The 26,684-nt window shown below is 36.7% G+C and overlaps 6 protein-coding genes and 1 pseudogene across 6 annotated transcripts in view; 2 read left to right on the top strand and 5 right to left on the bottom strand.

The window, feature by feature from the left end:
* Nucleotides 1–4,616, top strand: part of kif15 (kinesin family member 15) — a 59,160-nt gene extending 54,544 nt beyond the window's left edge. The window contains exons 34-35 of the mRNA XM_073832379.1: nt 1,204–1,335; nt 4,399–4,616. Coding sequence (XP_073688480.1) covers nt 1,204–1,335; nt 4,399–4,458 — 192 coding nt within the window. The 3' untranslated portion in view covers nt 4,459–4,616. The remainder of the gene's footprint in view (nt 1–1,203; nt 1,336–4,398) is intronic.
* LOC141301232 (uncharacterized) overlaps nt 1–19,578 on the bottom strand; it is an 80,276-nt gene extending 60,698 nt beyond the window's left edge. The window contains exons 1-2 of the mRNA XM_073831481.1: nt 19,196–19,578; nt 4,625–4,633 (exon numbers count right to left, since the gene is read on the bottom strand). Of these exons, the coding sequence (XP_073687582.1) occupies nt 4,625–4,633; nt 19,196–19,578 (392 nt within the window). The remainder of the gene's footprint in view (nt 1–4,624; nt 4,634–19,195) is intronic.
* LOC141301992 (histone H2B-like) lies at nt 7,722–8,165 on the bottom strand. The gene has a single exon (XM_073832191.1). It carries the CDS (start codon nt 8,163–8,165, stop codon nt 7,791–7,793), a length of 375 nt encoding a protein of 124 aa, XP_073688292.1. The 3' UTR covers nt 7,722–7,790.
* LOC141301231 (histone H2AX-like) lies at nt 10,640–24,992 on the top strand (annotated as a pseudogene).
* LOC141302033 (histone H2B-like) lies at nt 16,012–16,445 on the bottom strand. The gene has a single exon (XM_073832230.1). The coding sequence runs from the start codon at nt 16,443–16,445 to the stop codon at nt 16,071–16,073; it is 375 nt and encodes a 124-aa protein (XP_073688331.1). The 3' UTR covers nt 16,012–16,070.
* LOC141302088 (histone H3-like) lies at nt 18,287–18,697 on the bottom strand. The gene has a single exon (XM_073832280.1). The coding sequence runs from the start codon at nt 18,695–18,697 to the stop codon at nt 18,287–18,289; it is 411 nt and encodes a 136-aa protein (XP_073688381.1).
* On the bottom strand, nt 21,759–23,400 carry LOC141301861 (histone H2B-like). Its single transcript, XM_073832062.1, has one exon. The coding sequence runs from the start codon at nt 23,395–23,397 to the stop codon at nt 23,023–23,025; it is 375 nt and encodes a 124-aa protein (XP_073688163.1). The 5' UTR covers nt 23,398–23,400; the 3' UTR covers nt 21,759–23,022.
* Nucleotides 24,993–26,684: the final 1,692 nt, after the last annotated feature.

A 26,684-nucleotide genomic window follows, 5' to 3' on the forward strand; every position in this document is an offset into this window, starting at 1 on the left:
GATAGATAGATAGATAGATAGATAGATAGATAGATAGATAGATAGATAGATAGATAGATATTTTATCTTCACCCACTTTGGCCTAAATGTCTGCCATTTAAGATAACTAAACTAAATAAAAAAGAAAGGCTTTTTTTTTTTTTTTTTTTACACAATAGGGAAATTATTAGTAAATAGTAAAGCCAACATGACAAAGAATCATGATAAAATCATGAACTGTAATATTCCTGAAAAAAAAAAAAATGTGATATGGTATTTTTGCCATATCGTCCACACCTCACTTGTGCTACAACTGTTTGGCCTGTGCTACACAACTTTCAACCTCTGTAGCACCAGTGCTATGTGCAAAAAAGCCATATGTCAGAAGAAAAAAAAAAAACAGATTTACCTGTTCTGTCAGCCGTTATACTGCGCTCGTAGCATGCATGCTTTAATTGCACACACAAATGCTGGAGCACACGCTGTAGCCTGTATCATTTCATATTAAAGTGATGTGAGTCAAATCCACGTCACGTTCAGCAGCAGCTCTTAAAGTAATAGCAGCCAAATAACCTAACCCTTCTGCTGTGATGTCTATTAATCAAAGCTACAAAACAAAGCTACAAAAGTTATTGTTTTTGTTTTATCCATATTTAACTTAGAAATGGAACAAAATTATCAAACACTGTGTATTTCCTACTTGCTGAAGGGCACAGGTAAATAGTAAGTTAATTTTAAAACAATCTTCACATAAACACAATTTTTTTTTAAAGTCTAATAAATGTTAATGTATAGCTCTGACTATAGCCATTCAACACTACAGTATAATCGAATGGTTAAATATTAAGAAAAAAAATATTTCCTAGAGATATCAGTAATATTGGTATCAGTAATACGCAACTTCAGTCATAAAAAATAATAAAAATATATAATATAAATAATATATATTAATTATATACTGTCTGTATGTTGTTTCCACATTAAATTGAAGATTGAATGTGAAATTATTGCAATATAAAAGTACTAAAAAGTATCTAAAAACCTCAATATTAGGTGGGACTAATTTAAGTGTTTTTTTTTTTCTTCTTCAATTGACAGCACTTATTATAAGCTGATATAGTAGTTTAAGTTGCTCTCAATTCTCAAAAGTGAGGAAACTTAGTGAACGTTGCATTTACTTGCAAATGTAAACTCCTTCATTTGAACCCTGGTGGTGTCTTGCAGGAAATCGAGGTTCTGAGAAAGCAGGTGGACCATCTGACCGAGGAGAATGGGAAACTGTTGGGTCATCAGAACCCCAAGCAGAAGATTGAGTACCTGGTCAAACTGAAAAAAGAGATCACCAAACTGCAAGAGGTCAGTATACAGTCTCTGCTTTTACACTTAACAGTCAAAGGCAGAGAACATTGCTTGTGTTTAAATATTGAAAATCATAACAACTAAATTGGCAGCTGTAGTCCCGCTATAGACCATTTCAAGGACGTAAACAATAACAAGCGCGTTGGAGCCCTACTGCGCATGTCCGGTCCTGAAGCATTTCCGGTAGCGCTATTTCTCCGATCTGACAATGCGAGCACATTCTTTTAAAATCTAGCGAAAACGCTACAATTAAGTTAAAAAGCTGCTCATTATCTAATCGATGCTGCGTGTGTGTACATGGGAGATTGCTAAAAGCATATCACATGGATGAGAACGGAAATGTGGCGAACATTTATTCGTACAATGGATGCCAGCAGTCTGAAGAAAGACAGTGCAACTTACTTCATGTTTTGTTCCTAAGATATCCGGAGAGGTTGTTCGTGATTAATTAACTTGCATTGCGTGGTCAGTCTGTACTTCTGTTTAAATATTTGTTTTCATTAGAATATTACTTTTCACAATACATGTTGTTTCAATACAACACTAAATGTATGCTATTAAAATAAGCGCTCGATGCTGTTATTACGTATTGAATTCATTTCAAAATGTGTTTGGTTTGGTCGTGTTTGTTGCTGTGGAACAGTGCAAGAAGAGGGTATGAATGCTCCGAGTCATCATGTGATCACAAATAAACAAGACGAACGTAATTCAATGCAGGCTACCGTGTTATACATTAACCTGTATATCTGCAGATTAATAAATGCCCGCACAAACACACTACATACAGCATTCATAAATGTTTTTATGCACGTATTTACTGTACACACCCACACATTATGTAAGGGATAATGTACAGGCAGCCGGTAGTTATCGCAGAAATAAGCCCCGACAGTGTGATCAGTGAAGGGGCTTATTTCTGCGATAACTACAGGCTGCCTGTACATTATCCCGCTTATTACACGGCTACTTGCCACATAAGGAAAAAAACTGGACATGAATATGAATTTGAAACCTTTTATTGGCATATTTGTTTTAAATTAACATTTTTATCCTTCCGCGAAACGATATAGTACTAACATTCAAACTATGTACGTTAGTAAGACCATATTACGGAGCCCCATACAATTTAAATAGATTAATGTCGAAATTTTCCATTGTTAATTGTGGTTGTCCAGTGTTTGTCACAAGATGGCGCCAAACGGTAATCTTTGTTGGCACGGAGGGATTTTAAACATACAAGTAGTACCGGCTATGTGTTATTACTTTGGAGCGGTGATTATTTGAAAAGAACGAACCTGCAAATGTCTCAACTGACCAATCAGAATCAAGCATTCTAAAGAGCCGTGTAATAAATATATATAATGAAACTGAATACTGGTGTAATGTAAAGGCTGATGCCAATTCAGCTTTGCATAACACATTTATAACAAAAAATCATTTAAATAATAAATCATGTTAATGAACATAAAATACTTTTTTCAAACACATAAAGAAATACTTTGTTTATATACAGTACTGGTCAAAAGTTTGGACAAAGAACATTCTCTCACTTTCAACTGTTTTTATTTCCAACACATGTATTGATATGTAAATATTTGCATGAACATAAATGCTTCAACAAATGAAACAACAACAACTGAAACAACATTTGAACTGAAATGGAGTACAAAGGGGGAACAAATGTCAAAAGCAGCAGTCTGTATCTGGCCTGGTCATCAGTAGCTTTAAGTACTACACTGAATTAGTGAATACTACACTCAAGTTCTCAAACACATCTGGGTGTTCATATGATCAGATGTCCTTAGGAGAGCCATCATCTGTAGACACCCAAGGATAAAAGTAGAAAAACAATTTAATATAATGCACAATATTTAAAAAAAAATAATGCTATTATTGCTTAATACGTCAGTATATGTTGGAATTAACATTACCAAAGCTTATGTGATGGAAAAAATATTCACCATTAACATTACCTTTTGTTAACTACTGCTGATAACTGTTACACAATACCACGTTCAAGTTTACTTTCATGTTACTCACTGCTTTTGTCAACTGACAAGATAACTAGACGACTAATATGAACTTAGTTATAGCCCACATAACACTTAGCAATAAAACAGAAATAAAAAAACTTGCCTTTTTTCACTAACGTTACACACGAATCAAAAGGCAAGCTGCATATGTAAACAATGACAAAATGCTACTTTAAATTATACGGCATCATACTTGAAGAGTTAACGTAAAGATATACATATAATCAGATTAATTAAAAACGACATTTACTTGCCTGAATCGAAATGTTCGCTGTAATATCCTAGAGTTGCTTGTTGTTATCCAGCCTTCTCCTTCACTGCCGCAACTCGGGTGCATTTCTCGGAAATATACCGTAAAACGCGTCTCATAATGTTAGTTCCGGCCCAGGGGAAGCACACAACCACCGAACGACAAGAATCTAATTTTAAATTACACATTTAAACAGGAGGATTGTATATATTTGACCGCAATCCCACTGTTCATAAAGCGCTTCTCGCCATTGTTTTCAATGCGCTGGATCATTAACCGGAAACTTCCTGGGACCAACGACGTCACTTCCTTAAGCCGCCGAATAGCGCTTGAAATGGTCTATACAGTTTAAATAGTCTTTTCATAGAGACATACTTATATCTATGTTTTCCACACTGTTTTTCTTCCTAAAGATCATATTTAATCATTAATTTATATGCACCAAAGTTTGGAATCAACCATCAGAGCCATAATATGCAGAACTTGGAAACGTTTGTGTACATGATTTTTGTACCAAAGGAGCAAGGCAAAAACTGTTGTGCTTGGTTGCAGTTTTTACTGATAATTGGGTTTTAACTAGTTTTTATTATAGATGTTCTATTTGTTTTCATTAATTCAGATGTAAACTATTTTTTTAGCTGATTCAATTAGAAGTTAGAAGTAGAAGCATCTCTCTTAGCATTAAATCACCCCCATACTGGGAGCATGAATGTGTTAGGATTTAAACTAATGACTTGCTGTTCAGGGATGTTATCGAATCTCTTTCTGTGTTTTCAGGAGAATGGCAAACTCAGGCAGTGTCTTCATATGGAAGAAAGTCCTAACACAAGCATATAACACCCTGAAAATGCTGGACTTCAGGACTAAATGAGATTAGATTTTTAAATGTAATTTTTGGATTTGTCTGTTGATTTTGTTTGTTTGATTGTGTCGTCTTTTATTTAGATATGAATTTTTATTTTTTTCCCCCCCTTTCTGTTCTAAATGTTAGCTCTTTGTATACAATTTGATTGTAATTATTTTTTTTTTAAGAAATTATTAAAGCAACTCTTAAAAAAAACATTTGTACCTACTATTTTTTTAGACACATTTGTAAAAAGAAAAAAAAACATTGTTTTTGTCAACTTTCAGGACTTGTGAAAATCTAAAGTATACGTTTTTGTCTCATTCGTTTGATTCGATTATCTTTAATTTATTCTGGAAAATGATTCAATATTGCATATCTGTGAGTGACAAAAATACGTTAATCTCTAGAATTAGCAGCTAATTTCAAGGCAAAAGTAGAGTCCATTTGTTTAGAGGTGTTTTCATTCAGTGGGCTGACTAGCAGGTGTCGATGTGTGCCCTGTTTTATTTAAGAACATTGATCTATTAAAGTCTGATCATGTTTGTTCATGCCATGATTCACTTCCACAAAGGAGATCTCGGAGGACCTCAAGAAAAGAGTTGCTGTTGCTCATCAGACGGGGAAAGGTTACACAAGGTTGGACAGTGAGATTGGTCTTGAATTTCCTCCATTTGTACACATTGTTGGTGTACCACTCCCGGGGAGGATAACACAAATCACTTCAAAAGCAAGACGTGTAATAGTCTGCAAGATTGCAAAGGACCCCAGGGTAGCTTCTCGGCAAATAAAGGCCTTTCTCACATTGGCTAATGTTAATGTCTATGAGTCCACTATCAACTGGGTTCTCTTTGACTACTTTAAGGAAAATCTGAATGATCTTTTGGTTCGTATTTATGCAGAAATATATTAAATTCTAAAGGGTTCACAAACTTTCAAGCAGCACTGTATATTGTAATACCCAAGCCCACAGCCTATCAGACACTGTTCTAAGAATATAGTATTTATAACTCAGGGATGTGATTTTTCCGGATTAATCCGGAATTCCGGATTTTTCGACCTGAAAATGTGACCTATGTCACGTATTTGCGACCGTTCGCAAATGGCGGATGGCGAAGTATGATTCCGGACCGCAAGATGCGTCCATGCGGACCGTGAAAGCTTTTGACATAATAATAAAAAAAACATGCCAAACGCTATTTCTAATAAATACATTTATATCAAGCACACTAGGGTCAGCGTTTGGGTGCAATCTTCCGTGCAGTGAGGAGAGAAAAGATCGGCAGACAGATGTAGCTTTCAGTGAGTGAAAAACGTTGATGGAAAATGCATTATTTTGGGGTTACGTCGCAAAATATTGTAAATATATATTTTTATACTGTATTTTTATACATATATTTTAAACCACGACGGTGAGCCAATGGATATCACACAAGCAACGTGAAAACTGCATATATTAAAGTGAAAGTAAAAACAGCGCTTTCAGCATCTAATGTGCACATTCTCTAAGAGACAATGATAGACGAATATACTTCATATGCTGATATTAATTTACTTCCCTAATATTTATCTTCTGCAAAATAAAAAGAAACGTATTTTGTGTAGGCTAAGGGTTTTTGAAAGTCAGTTCTTGAAATAAAGCTCTTCATATTTATTGATGACTGTAGTGTTATTAGGGGTTAAGAAAGACTAATTATTTCAGGTGGTCTTAAATGTGGGGACTGAAAGGCAAGAATTGCGATGGAACTTTATAAGGTTATCCATTGAATAAATATGAGCGCTGCGCGTTTCAAAGTCCGCTGCGGCGCTGCTTTGTGTATCATTCTGATAGCGCCTCCTGCTGGAAGAGAATGATCTGACATTTTTAATCAGCTCGAACGTCTACTGTTGTCAAAAAGACCAATGTAAACAAATCAGTCCATGGTTTTAAGCACCAAACACGTAGAGTTGTAAATGTTATCTGATGGATCGACAAGATCATGTGTTATACAAATTTAAACAATTAAGGCAATAAAATATATGTTAATTAATATAATACTTGATTGACAATAATTGTTTAAATTAATATAAGAATTGATACTTTTGACTCTTGAAGGCTGGAATGTGAATTTTATAATTTAAGAAATCTTTTTTGTTTTGGGAAATCTGCATCTCAATTGTAAATCATGCTTTTTACAGTCATTTTAATAATTTATTTATTTATTAATTAAATTTTGTTCAGGTCTTTAAAAAAGTATTTAAATGTGTAGAATTTAAGATTAAATATGCTGCAGATACCCTGGTCTCGCGGAAAAAAAAACATAAATAGTTTTTTATATATAATTGTCTGGACCTCGAGCCATTTTAGTTGAAGACCCCTGGATTAGATGATCGATTTTGAGTGATTTTCTACTATGGCAGGATGTTTAAGCTGCATTAACATTAACTTACTTGTATTTGCTAGCTATTAGGGATGCTCATTTCGGTTAATTTTCCCAACCAACAACCGCAAATCATTATCCTTAGTATATTTTCCTGCTTTTTTCTCCTTAGCCAATCACATGCCTGATAACTGTAAACAAAAAAAAAAAACGCTAGTCTGTGAAATGTTTCCATTCAGATAGATGTTCAGTAAATATGACAATTGCACAAATTCCTCCTGCACCCTTGTGCAGATTAAAAAAAACAAAAAACACATTTTGTCTAATGGGCAGACCATCCAGTTGCATGGAAGTCCCAATTATTATCTGCTTTTAATATTTGTCTGGCTATTTTTGGAAAAAAGAAAAACAGACTCCTCTCATCTCTCCACCTTACTGCTTACTAGTGTCACTGTGTACAGAGGTACTCTTCTACTGTAGTGAGACATTACAGTTGAATGCACATTTTATACCCGAAGCTGAACGCACTGTGATACGAAAAGGTTGCTGATATGGAGGATGTGTAAAGTAAGTGCTTTCACTGACTTGCTCATTAAAACAACCGGATTTGTTACAACTTACCTCTCTACCACTGCTTTGAAAGTTTTGTAATGTAAATTTTACATGTAGGAGCATGAAATAGTTAGCTATTAGACATGTACGTTTTTTTTAACCAGAAAAGACTCCAGTCAAATGGAGCTGTATACATAAAGGCCTTCTTAAACCCAGTTCAACACGTTCAAGCATGCAAACGCTTACAGTATAAAAAAGGGTTTCAATATTGTTCTTTCGTTTAGATTAAATCATTAAAGTAGAACTTTGAAAGTAGTTTTTTTTTTTTTTTTTTAAAGCTAGAGACTCCTCCTTGTGATAAAATGGGTGGCTCTTAAAAGAGCCTTTGGGTGGCGGAGAGATTGATCGTAACTCTACTTGGAGCTGGTGTATTTGGTGACGGCCTTTGTGCCCTCAGACACGGCGTGTTTGGCCAGTTCACCGGGCAGCAGCAGACGCACAGCGGTCTGGATCTCTCTAGATGTGATGGTGGAGCGCTTGTTATAATGAGCCAGACGAGATGATTCACCGGCGATGCGCTCGAAGATGTCGTTGACGAAAGAGTTCATGATTCCCATCGCCTTAGAAGAAATACCAGTATCAGGATGAACCTGCTTCATCACTTTGTAGATGTAGATAGCATAGCTCTCCTTCCTGGTCCTCTTGCGCTTCTTTCCTCCTTTGCCGGCGGTCTTAGTGACGGCCTTCTTGGAGCCTTTCTTAGGCGCGGACTTCGCTGGTTCAGGCATGACGATGCTGATAAGACAATGATTAGAATGTACCGGAGACCGGACAGGCGCATTTATTGACTAGTCTATGCTAATTTTCAAAGCGATAAGGAAACTTCTGATTGCGTGTTTTCATAGACCAAACCCATAAACTCGTATGTGATTGGACAACTTGAAGTATCACGAGCGGAACGAGGGCCAATCTCAGGCGATGATTTAATAGCTCCACCCACCGCTTCATGTTTGAACGACATCAGCGATACGAATTTTCCTTTGTTTTAATTCCCGCTCTTTTTGTTAGTTATGTTTAATACAAGAAAACAAATGGTCCCAAATGTCAGTGTGGTTTCTAAACCCCTTATATACCCATTGAGAGAATTTGGAAAAAGGAGAGCAATGTCGTTTATAGTTTATTTCCATCCGTCCTGCCAATTTCACTTTGGCTCTAACTTAAATACCATTGCCATTTGATTGTGCTTTTATTTTGGAAAATCACTTCAGTTCAAAGAAAACGCTAACCAAGCAAATTAAAACACAAAAGTGTCGGACAAAAATAAACATGCGCCTCATAACGTTATAGGGGCTCCAATTATGATGTTGGACTCTATTGCATCCAAAACGTAAGTTTTATACACACCAGTAATACAAAAGTACTGTTAAAAGCTTTGTTTGTCGTCATCTATAACATTAAACATTACTAGAACTTTAACTCTTTATGTGACAGTGTGGGTGGCTCTTAAAAGAGCCGTTGGGTTTAGAATTTCAACTGATTTTACATGTTCAACCTCCGAAGCCGTACAAAGTGCGTCCCTGTCGTTTCAGAGCGTACACGACGTCCATAGCGGTAACGGTCTTTCTTTTGGCGTGCTCGGTGTAGGTAACGGCATCTCGGATCACGTTCTCCAAAAATACCTTCAGCACACCGCGGGTCTCTTCATAGATCAGACCGGAGATACGCTTGACACCACCACGGCGAGCAAGACGACGGATGGCAGGTTTGGTGATTCCCTGGATGTTATCGCGCAAAACTTTACGGTGACGCTTAGCGCCTCCTTTTCCAAGTCCTTTACCGCCTTTACCTCTTCCAGACATTATTGTAGTAGATAAAGCTTAGACTCAAAACCAAACTAATCCATCAGAGGTTGGAAGACGAGTTTTACAGCTGCTCAGAGGACCGAGTTGAAACATGTAAAGGCGGTGCTGTGCAACGTCACAATGATGTCTTTCCAGCAGACTGGAGCTCACTCAAAACACAAGACAAATGCAGTTAATAATTAATGAGGAATTGTTTAATTATTTTTAAAAGACAAGACATATGAAAATAATTAAATTTTGTAGTAATTATATTTTTTTTGTTGTTTGTATTTGTTTTTCCCTACCAAATCTATGTTCACTCCACAATCCAGATCAGTAGGTAGCGGTGATGCACCTCTTCTGTTGGTTTGCCAAAACCGCCAAAAACACCAGATAAGGAAGCAGACTAGTCTGAAGTGGAGCCTGCTTCTTCATAGATGAATCTGGGGGGTGTTCCATGAAACAAGTTTACCAAATAAGTCAGGCTTATTTCAGTTAGTCTGACTTATTTTGTGCCAAATCAAGTGACAATAAGTCAGACTAACTGAAATAAGCCTGGCTTATTTGGTAAACTTGTTTTATGGAACACCCCCCTGGGCACATTTGTTAAAACTGTGATTACACTTTTCGTAGCTTCACAGTTCACAACTCTGATCTCAAATCATACGCGTTTTTTATTTTCTATACAGATTTAATTTCAATATGTTTCCAAAAAGATCCATGTTTCCTGTTCAAAACCTTTGGAAGTTGCAGTAACAACACATTGATCTGTCATGAGAAAGACTGGTTCAACTGGCTATTTTCAAATTAAAAGAAAACGAAACGAAAAATTCTATATGAAATGAAAATCTTATCTGTTTGCCATCTGTATTGCACAGATGGCAATATCTGAAATCCTTGTCCTTGTGGGAGACATTTTTTTCTGAAAAAAGTTTTGCTACTTGTGAACATGCAGCAGGATATAAGGGAGATGAATTGATCAGAGATCAGATGAAGGGAGACCGATATCAAAGCACCATACAGCATTTTACATTACATTATGAAATGAAAATCTTATCTGTTTCATTGGTGTATACAGTGTTTACTGTATACGACTAAACACATTCACTTTTATATAAGCTCATTTTATATTTTTCTTTTGTTTTATTGTGTAAGTATCTTTAGAAACTAAGTTTAAACTATTAGTATTATAAAACAAACCAATAATACATTTCTTCACATGAACAATGAATTACAATGCAGCAATGAGCGGGAAGAAAAGGAGGGGTTTGAAATTCGGAGGGAAGTGCAGTGATTGGTTTTCAGCTGTGATCGACTCTAACCAATAGACGTGGAGCACGCGCTATTAAAAGCTGATTGTCAAACTGCAGCGATATTATTTCTGCTTTAACCAGTAGAAGCAACACTCTCAAATTTCCAGAATGAGCGGACGAGGCAAAACCGGCGGTAAAGCCAGAGCAAAGGCTAAGACCCGCTCCTCCAGAGCAGGGCTGCAGTTTCCCGTTGGCCGTGTTCACAGGCTTCTCCGTAAAGGCAACTATGCTGAGCGCGTCGGTGCTGGAGCTCCGGTTTATTTGGCCGCTGTGCTCGAGTATCTCACTGCTGAGATCTTGGAGTTGGCTGGAAACGCCGCAAGAGACAACAAGAAGACCCGTATCATCCCCCGTCATCTGCAGCTGGCGGTGCGCAACGACGAGGAGCTGAACAAACTTCTGGGCGGAGTGACCATCGCTCAGGGCGGTGTGCTGCCCAACATCCAGGCTGTGCTGCTGCCTAAGAAAACCGAAAAGCCCGCCAAGGGCAAGTAAATGAACGCTGTTTCATTACTAAAAAAAAAAAACCAAAGGCTCTTTTAAGAGCCACCCACCTTGTCTTTAAAGGGCGATTTACAATATGTTTAAGATAGTAGTTTTTGTAATTACTATTATTAATTTCAATAATATTTTCACAAGCGAGTGTTTGTTTTTCAAAATTCTTAGCACAAATATCAACAGATAATCAAAAGTGCCCCCTCTCCGCTCGTAACATTTCAGTAGGTTTTCAATTGTCTTCGTATAATACACACAATAATCTGTATAAATGTTTAGTTCTCAGTAACTGCCTTTCATAAAGTTCTTGCTGACAACGTTTTAATTTGCAATGTCTTATTCAGTTTCATACATTTGTCTATTGTTTAATCTAATTCATTTAATGCTTAATTAATGAATCATTTGGTGCATCAATAGATATCTTCAGATATAGGTTCAATAGAAAAAATTTAGTTTCCAATTAAATATAATTATATTTTGCACTATACGTAATTTAGCTTAGATGATAACCACTGTATTGTGCGTGGTTCAGGTTAGCTCTATGAACACAGATGGCAATATCTGAAATCCTTATCCTTGTCTTTGTGGGAGACATTTTTTTCTGAAAAAAGTTTTGCTACTTGTGAACATACAGCAGGATATAAGGGAGATGAATTGATCAGAGATCAGATGAAGGGAGACCGATATCAAAGCATCATACAGCATTTTACATTACATTATGCCGTGTGATACTGTATATAGAGACATTACCATGTACATTACTATTACTCACCATTTGTCTGAAAGGTTTAAAAACAGTATAGATTCAGTCATATTTCTTTCTGCATTGACAGCAAACTCTGTTCTAGCACAAAACCTTATGGCCCATGTCATACCTTTTGATACAGTAACACACTATAAATACTTCTACAATCATGGACGTTATGTAAGCTAGGTAATGTAAGTATTTTTTTCTAACATGAAAATTATTGTTTGTATTACTCTAATTATTTTAGCAACAAAGGTGATTTGAGACATGCATCTTGTGTTGTTTGCTCTTGAATGAACTGATTGTTAATAGTACTAAACTGAAAGGTTACAATGGTTAAATCAAATGTTCTCAATATATATTTTTTCATACTTTTTTCATAACTGGACTAATTCAGAGATGATTTTACTTGGGGACTTAAACTGGGACTGGTTTTCTCATGTATCTGATCCCTTCAAAAGTATTTGTGACTCTTTTTGTTTGGAGCAATTGATAAATCTTGCCACCCGGTTAATTCATAAAAATTCTACTAAATCCACATTACTTGATGTTATTTTAACTAATGCTCCTCATAGATTTTCTGCAGTGGGTGTTTTTTGTAACGATATTAGTGATCATTGTCCTGTGGTTTGTGTGAGAAACTGCAGGACCTCAAAGGGTAAATCTGGCCTTATTTTGAAAAGGCAATTTAAATATTTTAATCAGCAGGCTTTTTTGCAAGATATCTATAATAGTGATTTATTTAATGTTTCACAGATACCTGATGTTGATTTAGCCTGGGATTTTTTTTAAAAGTACTTTCTTGACTATATGTGATAAACATACACCTTTTAAAAGATTTAGAGTGCGAGATAATCCCTGGTTTAAAGAAGCCATATCTTCACTTATAAAAAAAAAAAAGAGATGCTGCATGGGCTAAAGCAAAGAAAACTAATAGTGAAATGGACTGGATAAACTATAGAACACTATGAAATAATTGCACAAAATTAGTAAAAAGATCTAAGTGTGATTATTATTTAAATATGATAAATGAGAATATTAATGATCCATCTTCTTTCTGGAAACTGACTAAATCAGTTTCTGGTCAACAAACTTTTACCAGTCTACCTGATTATTTAAAATTAAATGAGAATATAATTAAGGATAAAGAGAATATTGTAAATGCTTTTAATAAACATTTTATTTCGGGGGGAGAGACCCACAATTGTAGTAATTTAAGGAAACAAGAAAATGTGGAAGCTACTTCAAGTTATATTACTCAGAGCCAGCAGTTTAATTTTATTCCTATTTTAGCTACTCAAGTTTATAAAGTTCTATCTAATTTGGATATAAAAAAAATCAGCAGGGCCTGATAAAATAGAACCTTATTTTTTTTTATTTCTGCACATCTTATAACAGAGCCCATTACATCTATTTTTAACTTGAGTTTATCCTCAAATGTTATTCCTCGTGCATGGAAATCCGCGTCAGTCTTACCTTTGTTAAAAGCTGGTGATCCATCAGTTTTGGATAATTATCGGCCAATTAGTAGGTTATCCGTGTTGGCAAAAGTATTTGAATCTTTTGTCAATGATCAAGTGAAATTGTTTCTAACCGAACATAAAATATTAAATGAATTTCAGTCAGGCTTTAGATCAGGTCATAGTACTATTACAGCAGCTATGCTGGTTACAAATGATATTGTTAAATTTCTAGATAGTAAACAACATTGTGCAGCATTATTTGTAGATCTTTCTAAAGCATTTGACTCTGTAGATCATAAACTTTTATTACAGAGATTAAGTTGTATAGGTTTTAGTGAAATGACTCTAAATTGGTTCAATAATTATCTAACAGAAAGAACTCAATGTGTCTCGTTCGAAAACTTTACTTCAAATGAATAAAAAATAATAAAAGGTGTTCCACAGGGTTCGATTTTAGCCCCAGTTTTATTTTCTATTTATATTAATGACCTTGGTTGTGGGATAACCTCAGCTAGAATTCATGTATATGCTGATGACACAATTATATATATATAGTAGCACATTCGGCGAATCAAGCCATTGAGCTTTTGCAAGAATCTTTTCAGTTATTGCAATTATCATTATCCAACTTAAAACTGGTTTTAAACTCAAAGAAAAAAAAAATGCATTTCACTCGTCGCACTGAAACAGTTTGTCCTATTTTAACTTTATTAGGAGAAACTATTGAAAGAGTAAATTGTTATAAATACTTGGGTATATGGTTGGATGACAAATTAGGATTTCAGATACATATCGAAAAACTTTTAAAAAAGCTTAGATTAAAGTTGGGTTTTCTTTTTCTTTTAAATAAATGTTTTCCTTTTAAAGCAAGAAAAAGAATTATACAGAGTTGTTTCCTTTCAGTATTAGATTATGGCGATGTGATCTGTATGCATGCAAGTTTATCTTCACTTAAAAAGTTGGATTATATATATCATGCTGCTTTACGTTTTGTGACGAATGCCTCCTCATGCACCCATCATTGTATATTGTATGAATTGGTGGGATGGTCCTCTTTGTTTCAAAGAAGGAAAGTGCACATGTTGCTGTTTATTGTTAAGGCATTGTTGGGAAAATTACCTACTTATATTTGTAGTCTTTTATCTTTTTACACTTGTAATTACAGTACTAGATCCTCTGCTAAACTTCTTTTAAATGTTCCACGAGTACATTCTGAGTTCGGCAAATCTGCTTTCTCTTTTTTTGCTCCTTCGTTATGGAGCGAGCTGCAGAGTATTACTATGCTGGAAACACTTCCTTCTGTAAATATCTTGAAAAACCTTTTATGGTCTACTCTGAAGGAAACATGTACTTGCTATAAGTAAATTACATATTTGTAATTAGCTGGATATAGGGCAAATGATTCTGTTTGTGTTTATCTTGTTGAAATTGTTTTATTGTGAAACTTTTTGTGCTGCCATACTTGGCCAGGACTCCCTGGAAGAAGAGATTTTGTATCTCAATGGGACTTTCCTGGTAAAATAAAGGATAAATAAAAATAAAAAATAAAAAAAAATATTTCAACAATCTTATGTTTTAAAACAATGATTGAGTGGATGAAAATATGTGCAATTGTAATGAAAGCATGAGTTCATTAGTTTTGAAAGAACTAATTTACTAATACACAAATACACTATGTTTAAGCCTCATCTTAGACAAAATGGCGAAAAAGGTTTCCAAGGTAGGATTGGTTAATAAAATGTTTAAGAATCGTACAACAAAGTTTCTGCAGCTTTGGTTAAATTTTAAAGCTACTGTTGTGTAAAAGTTTAATAGTGTATTGTTGTTCTTTTGCATTATTGACTCACTATTGTCCTATTTAATACTGTAAAGTTGCTTTGACACAACCTGTTTTGTTAAAAGCCCTATATAAATAAAGGCAGAAAGGTGACATAAGGTATGCAGAGAATGAACAAAGTAATGTACTAATCAATGTCAGTACCTTGTAACAATATTTTTAATATCAACCTTCAACTTTTTGACTGGGTCTGTATTGATTCTGAAACATTATTATTGTCCATTACTTATTTTATTATTACGTGCATGCCTGAGAATTTCTTTTTTACCATATGAATGCATCTGAATATTATTTAATAACCCCTGAAGTAATTCATCATGTAGTTTTATTCTCTCTGTGACAACAATAGCAGACTACTGGTGTTAGCAGTTCTAAGCATTAGGGAAGGCAGGAGCTCTAGTGTGGGAGTTGAGTAAATTTAGTCTCAGGTCACACTAGGAACGGGTACAATTCAGAAATCTTCAAATATAATTTTGACTACTGGAATTACCTTTGCATGTGTTGTCTGTTGAGGATATCTATGACTTTATTACAAATATTTGTAGTTTTGACTAGCCTCTACTCAGATTTTTTTATTAATCCAATTATAATTGCAGATATCTTTAATTACTGCCGAGTAGTCAAATTATAATTAGACCTCATGAAAATACAACTACCCAACAGTTTAAAAACAGTTTTATACTAAAGTTACATTAATTATTAAATATACTACGTGATTTAAACTTATACAAACTGACATCTAACTCAGTTGTCAGGCAGGCTATAATAGTTAGAAAACAAATACGATTGAATTTGAGCGTAAACACCAATAGGCTTTCACTGCCAGAATCACAGAAAACAGCTGTTGCGAATTTGAAACAAATTAAATTAGTAGCATTGCGCTAATTTACATCGCAATTCGGATGGCTAAAAAAAAAAAAGATAAAAAGCTCTTTCAGCGATAAAATGCATGGCTCTTAAAAGAGCCTTTGGGTTGTGGAGAGTTTAAGCAAAACTCTACTTGGAGCTGGTGTACTTGGTCACGGCCTTTGTGCCCTCAGACACGGCGTGTTTGGCCAGTTCACCGGGCAGCAGCAGACGCACAGCGGTCTGGATCTCTCTAGATGTGATGGTGGAGCGCTTGTTATAGTGAGCCAGACGAGATGATTCACCGGCGATGCGCTCGAAGATGTCGTTGACGAAAGAATTCATGATCCCCATCGCCTTAGAAGAGATACCAGTATCAGGATGAACCTGCTTCATCACTTTGTAGATGTAGATAGCATAGCTCTCCTTCCTGGTCCTCTTGCGCTTCTTTCCTCCTTTGCCGGCGGCCTTAGTGACAGCCTTCTTGGAGCCTTTCTTAGGTGCGGACTTCGCTGGTTCAGGCATGTTGATGCTGTCGACGAATCAATATTAATGACTCAAACGTACCGGACAGGCGTATTTATTGACTAGTCTATGCTAATTTTCAAAGAGATTGCGTGTTTTCATAGACCAAACCCATAAAATCGTATGTGATTGGACAACTCGAAGTATCACGAGCGGAACGAGGGCCAATAACAGGCGATGAATTGATAGCTCCACCCACCGCTTCATGTTTGAACGACGTGAACGAAGTTTCCTTTGTTTCAATTCCCGCTCTTTTTATTAGTTACGTTTTACACAAGAAAACAAATTTGTCTCGTATATATCATAGTGTAATTTTAAATCCTTTAGGCCCAGTGAGAGAATTTGGAAAAAGGATTAAAACGTTTAAACTTCATTTTCCTTTGGTCCTGCCAGTTTCACTCCTGCTTTAAGTCACACATCATAGCCACCTGATTGTGTTTTGTCTTTATTTTTGTAAATCATTTGAACTCAAAGAAATCGTTTAACAAGCAAATACAAATGCCATGTAAAACAAAAATTAAGCAAGCTTTCATTCTGTGCGCCTTATAACAATATAGTAGTTTTTTTTTTGAAAAACTCATTCACAGAAGCGGTGATAGTTTTCATTAGAAGAATAATACGGTAACACTTCAACTTTGACTCTTTGTGTGACAGTGTGGGTGGCTCTTAAAAGAGCCGTTGGGTTTGCATTTATATTCTTAAAGTCGTTTAACCTCCGAAACCGTACAGAGTGCGTCCCTGTCGTTTCAGAGCGTACACGACGTCCATGGCGGTGACGGTTTTTCTCTTGGCATGCTCGGTGTAGGTAACGGCATCACGGATCACGTTCTCTAGGAACACCTTCAGCACACCGCGGGTCTCTTCATAGATCAGACCGGAAATACGCTTGACTCCGCCACGGCGAGCGAGACGACGAATAGCGGGTTTGGTGATTCCCTGGATGTTATCACGCAGAACTTTACGGTGACGCTTAGCGCCTCCTTTTCCGAGTCCTTTACCGCCTTTGCCTCGTCCAGACATAGTCAAGCTGTTTATCGTAAAACGATGGCGAAGAATACGTAATAAATGCTTCGGGGAGGCCTTTTATATTTGCTTATAGGACCTGACTGAAACCAATCACACGTGACATGGCGCGCAGCCCTCCCCCGCTAGTTAGAGCAGGGGAAAAAGTGGTTTAACCCCGACCTTGATATAAACATGTCTGTCCTGTTTCGTGCTAAAATTTGTGTTTTAAAAGCTTAATTTATCAGATAAAGTAAGATCTTATCTATATAGTACTTACAAGTATGCATTAGGCAGAAGCTTTGACCTACAAATCATCATCATCATGGTTGTCTAGTGCCGCAGGAACGCGCCCCAAACAGAGACCTAAATATCATATTAAACATGAAATTAGCGGTTCTTAATTCCACCGTAAACACGTTATAACGAAATTACCTCCACTTACACATAAAAAAGCAAGATACATTTATGACGCTGTTAAATAGTGATAATTTATAATTAACAACTTAACATTTAATTGCACTTGGCTGAATTATATATACGCATGCACATTACAAGTATGACATTTTTGTTTTGTATTAGAGAAGTGTGGCATTGAGAAACACAGTAAAAGTGTTTAACATTTGTCAAGTTTTGCCTGTATGCGTGTATACTTAGTAGTAATGACAACCTATCATAGTTAAAACGAATAAAATTAAAAATCCAGACAAAATCCTGCAAAGGACTAAGGCAGTATTAAATTCTACTCGTTATACTTAATGCTACAGTGGAAATTCTCTCATTCAGTGTGATTTTGGTGGCTCTTAAAAGAGCCTTTGGGGTTTAATGAGGCGGCGGGTTTAAGCGCGTTCTCCACGAATGCGGCGAGCCAGCTGAATATCTTTGGGCATGATGGTCACTCTCTTGGCGTGGATGGCGCACAAGTTGGTGTCCTCAAACAGACCGACCAAATAAGCCTCGCTGGACTCCTGCAGAGCCATGACAGCGGAGCTCTGGAAGCGCAGATCAGTCTTGAAATCTTGCGCGATTTCTCGAACCAGACGCTGGAAAGGCAGTTTGCGGATCAGCAGCTCGGTGGACTTCTGGTAACGACGGATCTCTCGCAGAGCCACGGTTCCGGGCCTGTAACGATGGGGCTTCTTAACACCACCGGTGGCTGGGGCGCTCTTACGGGCGGCTTTAGTAGCGAGCTGCTTTCGTGGAGCTTTGCCACCGGTGGATTTACGAGCGGTCTGCTTGGTTCTTGCCATCTTTGTAATGTACTTCTTCTTCCGTTCCTTGTTCGTAGAAAACACTGCTATACTCTACTCGCCTGATTTTATAGCATCATAAGACTGAGAGCTTATGATGTCATAAAGCTGTAGAGGCTTGTGATTGGCTGATCTGTGACGTAGCGCATGACTGCTAGCCAGTGATTGCGCAGCTTCTTTTTTTTAAACGGGGCTGTTTATGTTACCCGCTCGAAATGCTTTGTTTTGTTTTTTTGCATATGCATTAAAACACCCTCTACTACACTAACACTTTTTACAGACCTTATTGAAATGGTTTAATTTATTCGTTATTAAATATTTATTCTCTGGTTTAAATGGATGTGTGAAACAAAATCCAGCTGTTTATTGTAATTTCTTTTAACTTCATAAAATATCACCACGAATTAAGTAAAGTAAAAGAAAGCGGCTCTCTCATAGAGAAAATGGGTGGCTCTTAAAAGAGCCTTTGAGTTTCAGAAACAGACTTGAATCATTTATTTACCCTTGGCGGGTTTCTCGGTCTTTTTGGGCAGCAGCACAGCCTGGATGTTGGGCAGCACACCGCCCTGAGCGATGGTCACTTTGCCCATAAGTTTGTTCAGCTCCTCGTCGTTGCGCACCGCCAGCTGCAGATGACGGGGAATAATACGGGTCTTCTTGTTGTCTCTTGCGGCGTTTCCAGCCAACTCCAAGATCTCAGCAGTGAGATACTCGAGCACAGCGGCCAAATAAACGGGAGCACCTGCACCGACGCGCTCGGCATAGTTGCCTTTCCGGAGAAGCCTGTGAACACGACCAACGGGAAACTGCAGCCCTGCCCTGGATGAGCGTGTCTTAGCCTTGGCTCTCGCTTTGCCACCGGTTTTGCCTCTTCCACTCATTGTCGGATAATTGAATATCTACAGTTGTAAAGCAGAAATAATGAAACCGTAAGTTCAGCTGTACTGTTTTTAAACGAGCGTCCCAGTCGCCCATTGGTTTAGAGCCTTGTATGTTTTTAAACCAATCGCTGAGCTTCCTTCCAACATTTACCGCCAAAGCCACACCTCCAGTTGGCATTCGGATTGTGCTGAGTTTCAAACTGAACATTTGACGACAGAAAACATAAAATAAGTTGTGATGTGGGTTGAATAAGTAAAAAAAATGGTGCATTAATATTGTTTTTTACCTAATCACCTTTAGATCGATGATCCACTGAAGCTGTTTGTATTAATAAACGTGAATAACTGGCTTTTCTAAATTCAGTCAACATGTGAAATATTGTGAGTGGAGGTAAACTCAAATGCATTCTTAGGATAATTGACTTCCACTGAAGGTTTATTTGCTCTCTTTTTAGTTAGTAGGTGGCTCTGAAAAGAGCCATTTGTGAATAAAACAGATTTCTATTTCTTCTTGGGCGCCTGCTTTAGGTTTTGCCGTCTTGGGTTTAGCAGTTTTGGCCTTTTTGGGGCTCTTTGCTGCTTTCTTGGCCGCTGTTGGCTTCTTTGCCTTCTTGGGGCTCTTCATCGCCTTCTTAGCAGCTGCAGCGACGGGTTTCTTGGCCTTCTTGGGTGATTTTTTTTTTAGTGGTGGGCTTCTTGGCAGCAGTGGGTTTTTTGGTTGCAGGCTTTTTAAACTAACCTCAAAACTTGCACTGAAATACCAAAATGTTTTCTTTAACAGTCAAACTGTCAGTAACACTGAAATTGTTTCGATGTCTATTTAGTTCAAACGGTCTTTGAAAGGTGTATATACTCTCAATATGGTGTTATATTTTTTTGTTTGTTTATTTCACAAGGTATGTTTTTTATGATTAAGGTATGTTTTCAACCCTGTTTTTCTTTCTAAAGATTGTAAGGCGGTATGTTTAATCATTATTTATATGCACCAAAGTTTGGACTCCATCCAACGGACATTATCAGAGCCATATTTTGCATAATTTGGAATAGTTGATTTAATTTTTGTAGCAGAGGAGCAAGGCAAAAACTGTTAAGTCAAGAAAAACAAAAAACATGTCTTACATCTACACCTTGATGATCCACAAATTCTGAAAGGCAGTCTTTCAAACTTTTAGTTAGACCAAACAATTTCATAAATGGTAGTGTGATGGTTTGAAGATGTTTTGCTGCATCAGGACATTGGGTGCCTTGCCATTAATGCAGAATTTCATGTCTGTGAAATTAGGTAGTAAATTAGAAAGTATTTATTTATTTATTTGTTTGTTTATTTATATATTTATCTCATTTTAAGTATGTTAGTCTTAATGTTTTAGACTACACTAGCTCATAGATAACCCTGTGTTCCACAAAATAAATACATTTTATTATTATTATTATTAAACCACATTGGCTCTCATTGAATGAAAAAAACAAAAAAAAAAACAGGAAATGTTTAAAAATATATCATGTTCTACAGAACAAAAAGGATTGTTCACCCCAAATTGAATTAAATTCTTTCATCAAGTGCTGCTTCCAACCTGTATTTAGGTAAACTACAGACAGTGCTTGGTTTATTGATAATGGGGTTGTAACTCGTTTTTGACTCTCTTTATTATAAATGTTCCATTTGTTTTCATTAATTCAGTTGTAAACAGTTTTTTCCCTGATTAGTAGAACTCTTAACACATTCATTCTCTGTTTTCAAGAGAACGGCAAACTCAGGCAGAGTCTTAATATGGAAGAAAGTCCTAACACAGGCCTATAACATGCTCTCCCTGATCATGCTAGACTTAAAGACTAAATGAGACCGGATAAGATCGTTTTTAGATTTTTTAAATGTAATTTTTTGATTTGTCTGTTGATTTTGTTTGTGTCTTTGCGTCGGCAATTTAGATATAAATTTAGCTTTTTTCTGTTAGTTGTTTTATTGTTTTATTTGTATTACCTTTCTGTTCTAAATGGTAGCTCTTTGTATTCAATTTATTGATTGCAATTATTTCTTAAAGAAATTATTAAAGCAACTCCTCGAGAAAACAAAAAAAAAAACTGCTTGAAAGTTTCCCGAACACTTCAGAAAAGTTAAAGAGAATGAAATCAAACAAATAAGACAAAATGTATACTTTTCACTTGTTTATTCTGGAAAATAAATATTGCATATCTGTGAGCGGCAAATGTATGCAAATCTCTAGGAATAGCAGCTAATTTGAAGGCAAAAGTAGAGTCCATCTGTTTAGAGGTGTTTTTATTCAATAGGATGACTATCAGGTGTCAGTGTGTACCTTGTTTTATTTAAACAACATTAATCTATCAAAGTCTAATCATGTCATAGAAGTCATGGAAGTGAATCATGGCTTTAAAAAGATTTCCGAGAACCTCAGACAAAGAGTTGCTATTGCTATTCCCATTCAGATACATTTGTTGTAAATATGAAATTTGCACAAATTTATTCTGTGAAGTGTCATTCACCCTTGTGCAGATGGAAAACCATTTTGCCTAATAGGCAGACCCGTCCCAGCCACATGCATAGAAGTCCCAATTATGATCTGCTTTTAATTTGGAAAATGTGGGATGAGTGGACAGTTAACACAATGTATTGAGTCACCTTCCATTTGCTGAATTATTATTTTTTTTTATTAAATACAACAAATTTTGTAATTTCGATTAAAGACTCCAGTCATACGGAGCTGCATACACAAAAGCCTTATTTGTTCCTTTTGTTCAAACTGAACAAGTATAACATTATTTTGAACAATAGGCTATATGTCGAACGTCACCTGACCAACCCCGGAAAACAGGTCTCATTGCTTCCGCTTGTCGGAGAACGTGTTAATAGCCGTAATAAATAATGGCGATATCGACGGACTTTTGAGGTAATCAGTTAAACAAGCCAGCTGTTTATTGTGGACGTTTCATTCGATATTTATATATAAATGTTAGTGAAAAGAATACAAATTTAAAACTTTTATATATCAATCCACATATGTGATGGACATTGGTTATGATCATTTTTAGTGTCTACTTTGAATGAATCTTGAGTAAATCATGTTCATATTTAAAGAGGGATATGCAAAACGCGTGAACCGGAAGCAACGAGACCTGTTTAGCAGAAAACGGAAGCCTGTTGGGCATAACCCCTATTATAGTGACCTTACTGATGAAAGCTAAAAAGAGTAGAGCTCCATTTCATTCCATAGCGCAAAAAAGATGTATACAAACTGCATTTATATTCAGCAACTTACATATTCTCAGCGGAATACCAAAGTTATTTACTACTTTTGTGAAGTAACAAAATTGTTAAAAGCACGATTACGTGAAACTACGCTTTAAACGCTAAATGAACTCTTTATGTGACAAAATGGGTGGCTCTTAAAAGAGCCTTTGTGGTAGGTCAAAGCTTCCCAACAAGCTTTACTTGGAGCTGGTGTACTTGGTCACAGCCTTTGTGCCCTCAGACACGGCGTGTTTGGCCAGTTCTCCGGGCAGCAGCAGACGCACAGCGGTCTGGATCTCTCTAGATGTGATGGTGGAGCGCTTGTTATAGTGAGCCAGACGAGATGACTCACCAGCGATGCGCTCGAAGATGTCGTTGACGAAAGAATTCATGATTCCCATCGCCTTAGAAGAGATACCAGTATCAGGATGAACCTGCTTCATCACTTTGTAGATGTAGATAGCATAGCTCTCCTTCCTGGTCCTCTTACGCTTCTTTCCTCCTTTGCCGGCCGTCTTGGTGACAGCCTTCTTGGAGCCCTTCTTAGGTGCAGACTTCGCTGGTTCTGGCATGATGATGCTGTCGACGAGTCAACAATAATGACTCAAACGTACCGGACAGGCGTATTTATTGACTAACCTATGCTAATTTTCGAAGAGTAATGGAACCTCTGATTGCTTGTTTTCATAGACCAAACCCATAAACTCGTATGTGATTGGACAACTCGGAGAACCACAAGCGGAACGAGGGCCAATCACAGGCGGTGAATTGATAACTCCACCCACCGCTCCATGATCGAACGACATCCGCAGATATGAGGAACTTTCCTTTGTTTTAGCCCCCGCCCTTTTTGTTAGTCGTTTTATACAAGAAAATAAATGGGTCTCAAATAGCGGTCTAATTTTTATTCCCCTTATAAAACCCACTGAACAAAAAGAACAATGATGTTTAGAAATTTTAAGAACTAAAGTCTTTAAAAAAATAAAATAAATCTCACGATAGCCTTTTACAAGTGCTGTTTACCTTACACTGCCTTGAGGGGTGACCGTTATTTAAAATTAACTGTTTTGGATGACAAAATCACTTTTTCTGTCAGACCCTGTGACTTTTACTACTGCTCACTCCGCCATCTTGCTCATCCCTCCTATAGATGTTTTTCCTGAACGCGGAAGTAAGTCCGACTCTTAACTGAAAGAATGGTTTGCATTTCCAGTATGCATTGTTTCTAGTCAAATTAGGGTATATTCCGAGCTAATAATCTGATGCTAAACCGTCAGTTGTCAGTGCCCCACTTTAATGAGTGTAGATGACACGAAGCTGCGGAGGTTAGCTACATTAAAAAAAGATGGACGCTATTTGAATGGGTTCCTATGGAGACCGGAATAGAAAAGCATTCAATCAGTCGTTAGAATTCGTAATGGCAGCGCTCATCGTTTTACACAGGAAAAAGGTCTATATACTACTAAACACATTCACCTTTATACGCTCGTTTTTTGTTTTTGTTTTTGTACAAATATCTACAGAGGCTAAGTTTAAACTATTAGTATTATAAAACAAACCAATAATACATTCCTTCACATTAAAAATGAATTACAATACAGCAAAGAGCGGGGAAAAAAGGAGGGGTTTGGAATTCGGAGGGAAGTGCAGTGATTGGTTTTCAACTGTGATCGACTCTAACCAATAGACGCGGAGCACGCGCTCTTAAAAGCGGATTGTCAAAGTGCGACGCTATTATTTCTGCTTTAAGCATTAGAAACAACGATATTAAAATTTCAAAATGAGTGGAAGAGGCAAAACCGGCGGTAAAGTCAGAGCAAAGGCTAAGACCCGCTCATCCAGGGCAGGGCTGCAGTTTCCCGTTGGCCGTGTTCACAGGCTTCTCCGTAAAGGCAATTATGCCGAGCGCGTCGGTGCTGGTGCTCCAGTTTATTTAGCCGCTGTGCTCGAGTATCTTACTGCTGAGATCTTGGAGTTGGCTGGAAACGCCGCAAGAGACAACAAGAAGACCCGTATCATCCCACGTCATCTGCAGCTGGCGGTGCGCAACGACGAGGAGTTGAACAAACTTCTGGGCGGAGTGACCATCGCTCAGGGCGGTGTGCTGCCCAACATCCAGGCTGTGCTGTTGCCCAAGAAAACCGAGAAACCCGCCAAGGGCAAATAAATTAACGCAGTGTCTTACTGAAAACTCTCGAAGGCTCTTTTAAGAGCCACCCACTTTGTCTTTAAAGGGCGATTTACTTTAAAAGGTTTTATTTACTTTACAAGTTAGCTTTTATTTTTATATTTGCTTAGGTACTATTTCCACAAACTCTTTAAAATACAAAATGAATAGATGGAGAACTTTATGATTTAGGGATAACCACATGTAATGCTTCATTTTTTTGTGCTATAAGAAATTTAGCTTGGATAACATTTTTTTTTTTTTTGTGTGTTTGGGTAAACCATATTGTGGGGACAAAATGTCAAACATGGCAATATGAGACTTTTTTTTTTTTTTTTTTTCAATAAGAAACACTTTTTGAAATTTGTGAACCACAGCATATAAAGGAGAATAATTGATCAGAGATCAGATGAAGGGAGACATGGCATCAAATACAGCCTTTTTTACATCATGCCATGTATATAGAGACATTACCATGCACATAACTTGTGCGTTCACACCGCCGGCGGCGAGAGCGTCAAAGTGGCCGGAAGTCATTCATTTTCAATGTGAGCCGGCGGCGAGAGCGGCGCGGCGCGTTTTGGGCGGTGTGGGCGTCGGGGAGAGTTGAAGTCAGGTCAACTTTATGGTAATGAGCTATGACGCGGCTCGGCGGCAACCAATCGGAATGTAGAAGTTCACCGCTGAGAGGTTTCCAAAGAACGCAGTCCTGTAAACTTGGTTCCGGCCACATTAGTTCCCAAGGAAAATGGAGAAGTTAATTATTGCTGTGGCGGGTTTCCCCATAATCTAGGACGTGTCCGTATTTTTAAGTTTGCACTTAACCATGAACACAAAACCCACTCCATGCAAATGGCTTTTAATTGGTTTATTTCGTTAGCAAACATGTAACTATATTAAATTCAATTTCTTATTTTCATGTTTAAAATATTTAATGAGGTTAACTAACTTACACCCTACTTGTGGTCAGTCTGCACAAGATCGACATGCTTGTTTGCTTTGCGGCCGCTTTAAATACAAGACCAAGCGTTCGATCGTCAAGGAATCTTCCAAGTACTTTTTTTTTTTTTATTGCATTACTTGAACAATTAACATTCAATTCACAATGTATTACAATCATAAACACTGATTAATTTTTAGAAGAAAAAAGAAAAAAGAAAAAAAAAAAAATTAAATGTGAAAAAAATTAACAATAATAAGAAAAAACAAGGGGATATACAAAATAATCATAACAAAGAGGAAGAGTTCAGTTTTTTTAAAATGGTTAAAGTTCTGATAGCTTTTCGGCTTGACAGTCCTTGAAGAGTTTCAAAATAATTTCTTAAGTCAATTTTGAAATGAGAAATACTGGGCTTAATTCCAGACCATTTACATTTGTGTATGTAAAACTTTCCCAATAATATAAGAAGATTTAACATAAAATTGTGACCGTTATCCATGTCTTTTTTATCACAAAAGAAAATAACATCTCTTTTACTTATATTAATTTTAGAACCACTCAACATTACAAGTAAACATTCAATGTCAATCCAGAAGTATTTCACATATATACATTCAAAAAAAAGATGCAAAATAGACTCAGCAGTTATTCCACAAAAAACACAAAATTCATCTAAATCATTTTTGAATCTCTTGAGAAACAGGTTAGTTGGATAAATCATGTGTATAATTTTAAAATAAGTTTCATTGACT

The sequence above is a fragment of the Garra rufa genome, chromosome 25, assembly GCF_049309525.1.
Source record: "Garra rufa chromosome 25, GarRuf1.0, whole genome shotgun sequence".
Lineage (NCBI taxonomy): Eukaryota > Metazoa > Chordata > Actinopteri > Cypriniformes > Cyprinidae > Garra > Garra rufa.

Excerpts from the sequence above, each read along its gene's own strand:
- LOC141301992 (XM_073832191.1), bottom strand. The coding sequence starts at position 8,165 with ATGCCTGAACCAGCGAAGTCCGCGCCTAAGAAAGGCTCCAAGAAGGCC.
- LOC141302033 (XM_073832230.1), bottom strand. The coding sequence starts at position 16,445 with ATGCCTGAACCAGCGAAGTCCGCACCTAAGAAAGGCTCCAAGAAGGCT.
- LOC141302088 (XM_073832280.1), bottom strand. The coding sequence starts at position 18,697 with ATGGCAAGAACCAAGCAGACCGCTCGTAAATCCACCGGTGGCAAAGCT.
- LOC141301861 (XM_073832062.1), bottom strand. The coding sequence starts at position 23,397 with ATGCCAGAACCAGCGAAGTCTGCACCTAAGAAGGGCTCCAAGAAGGCT.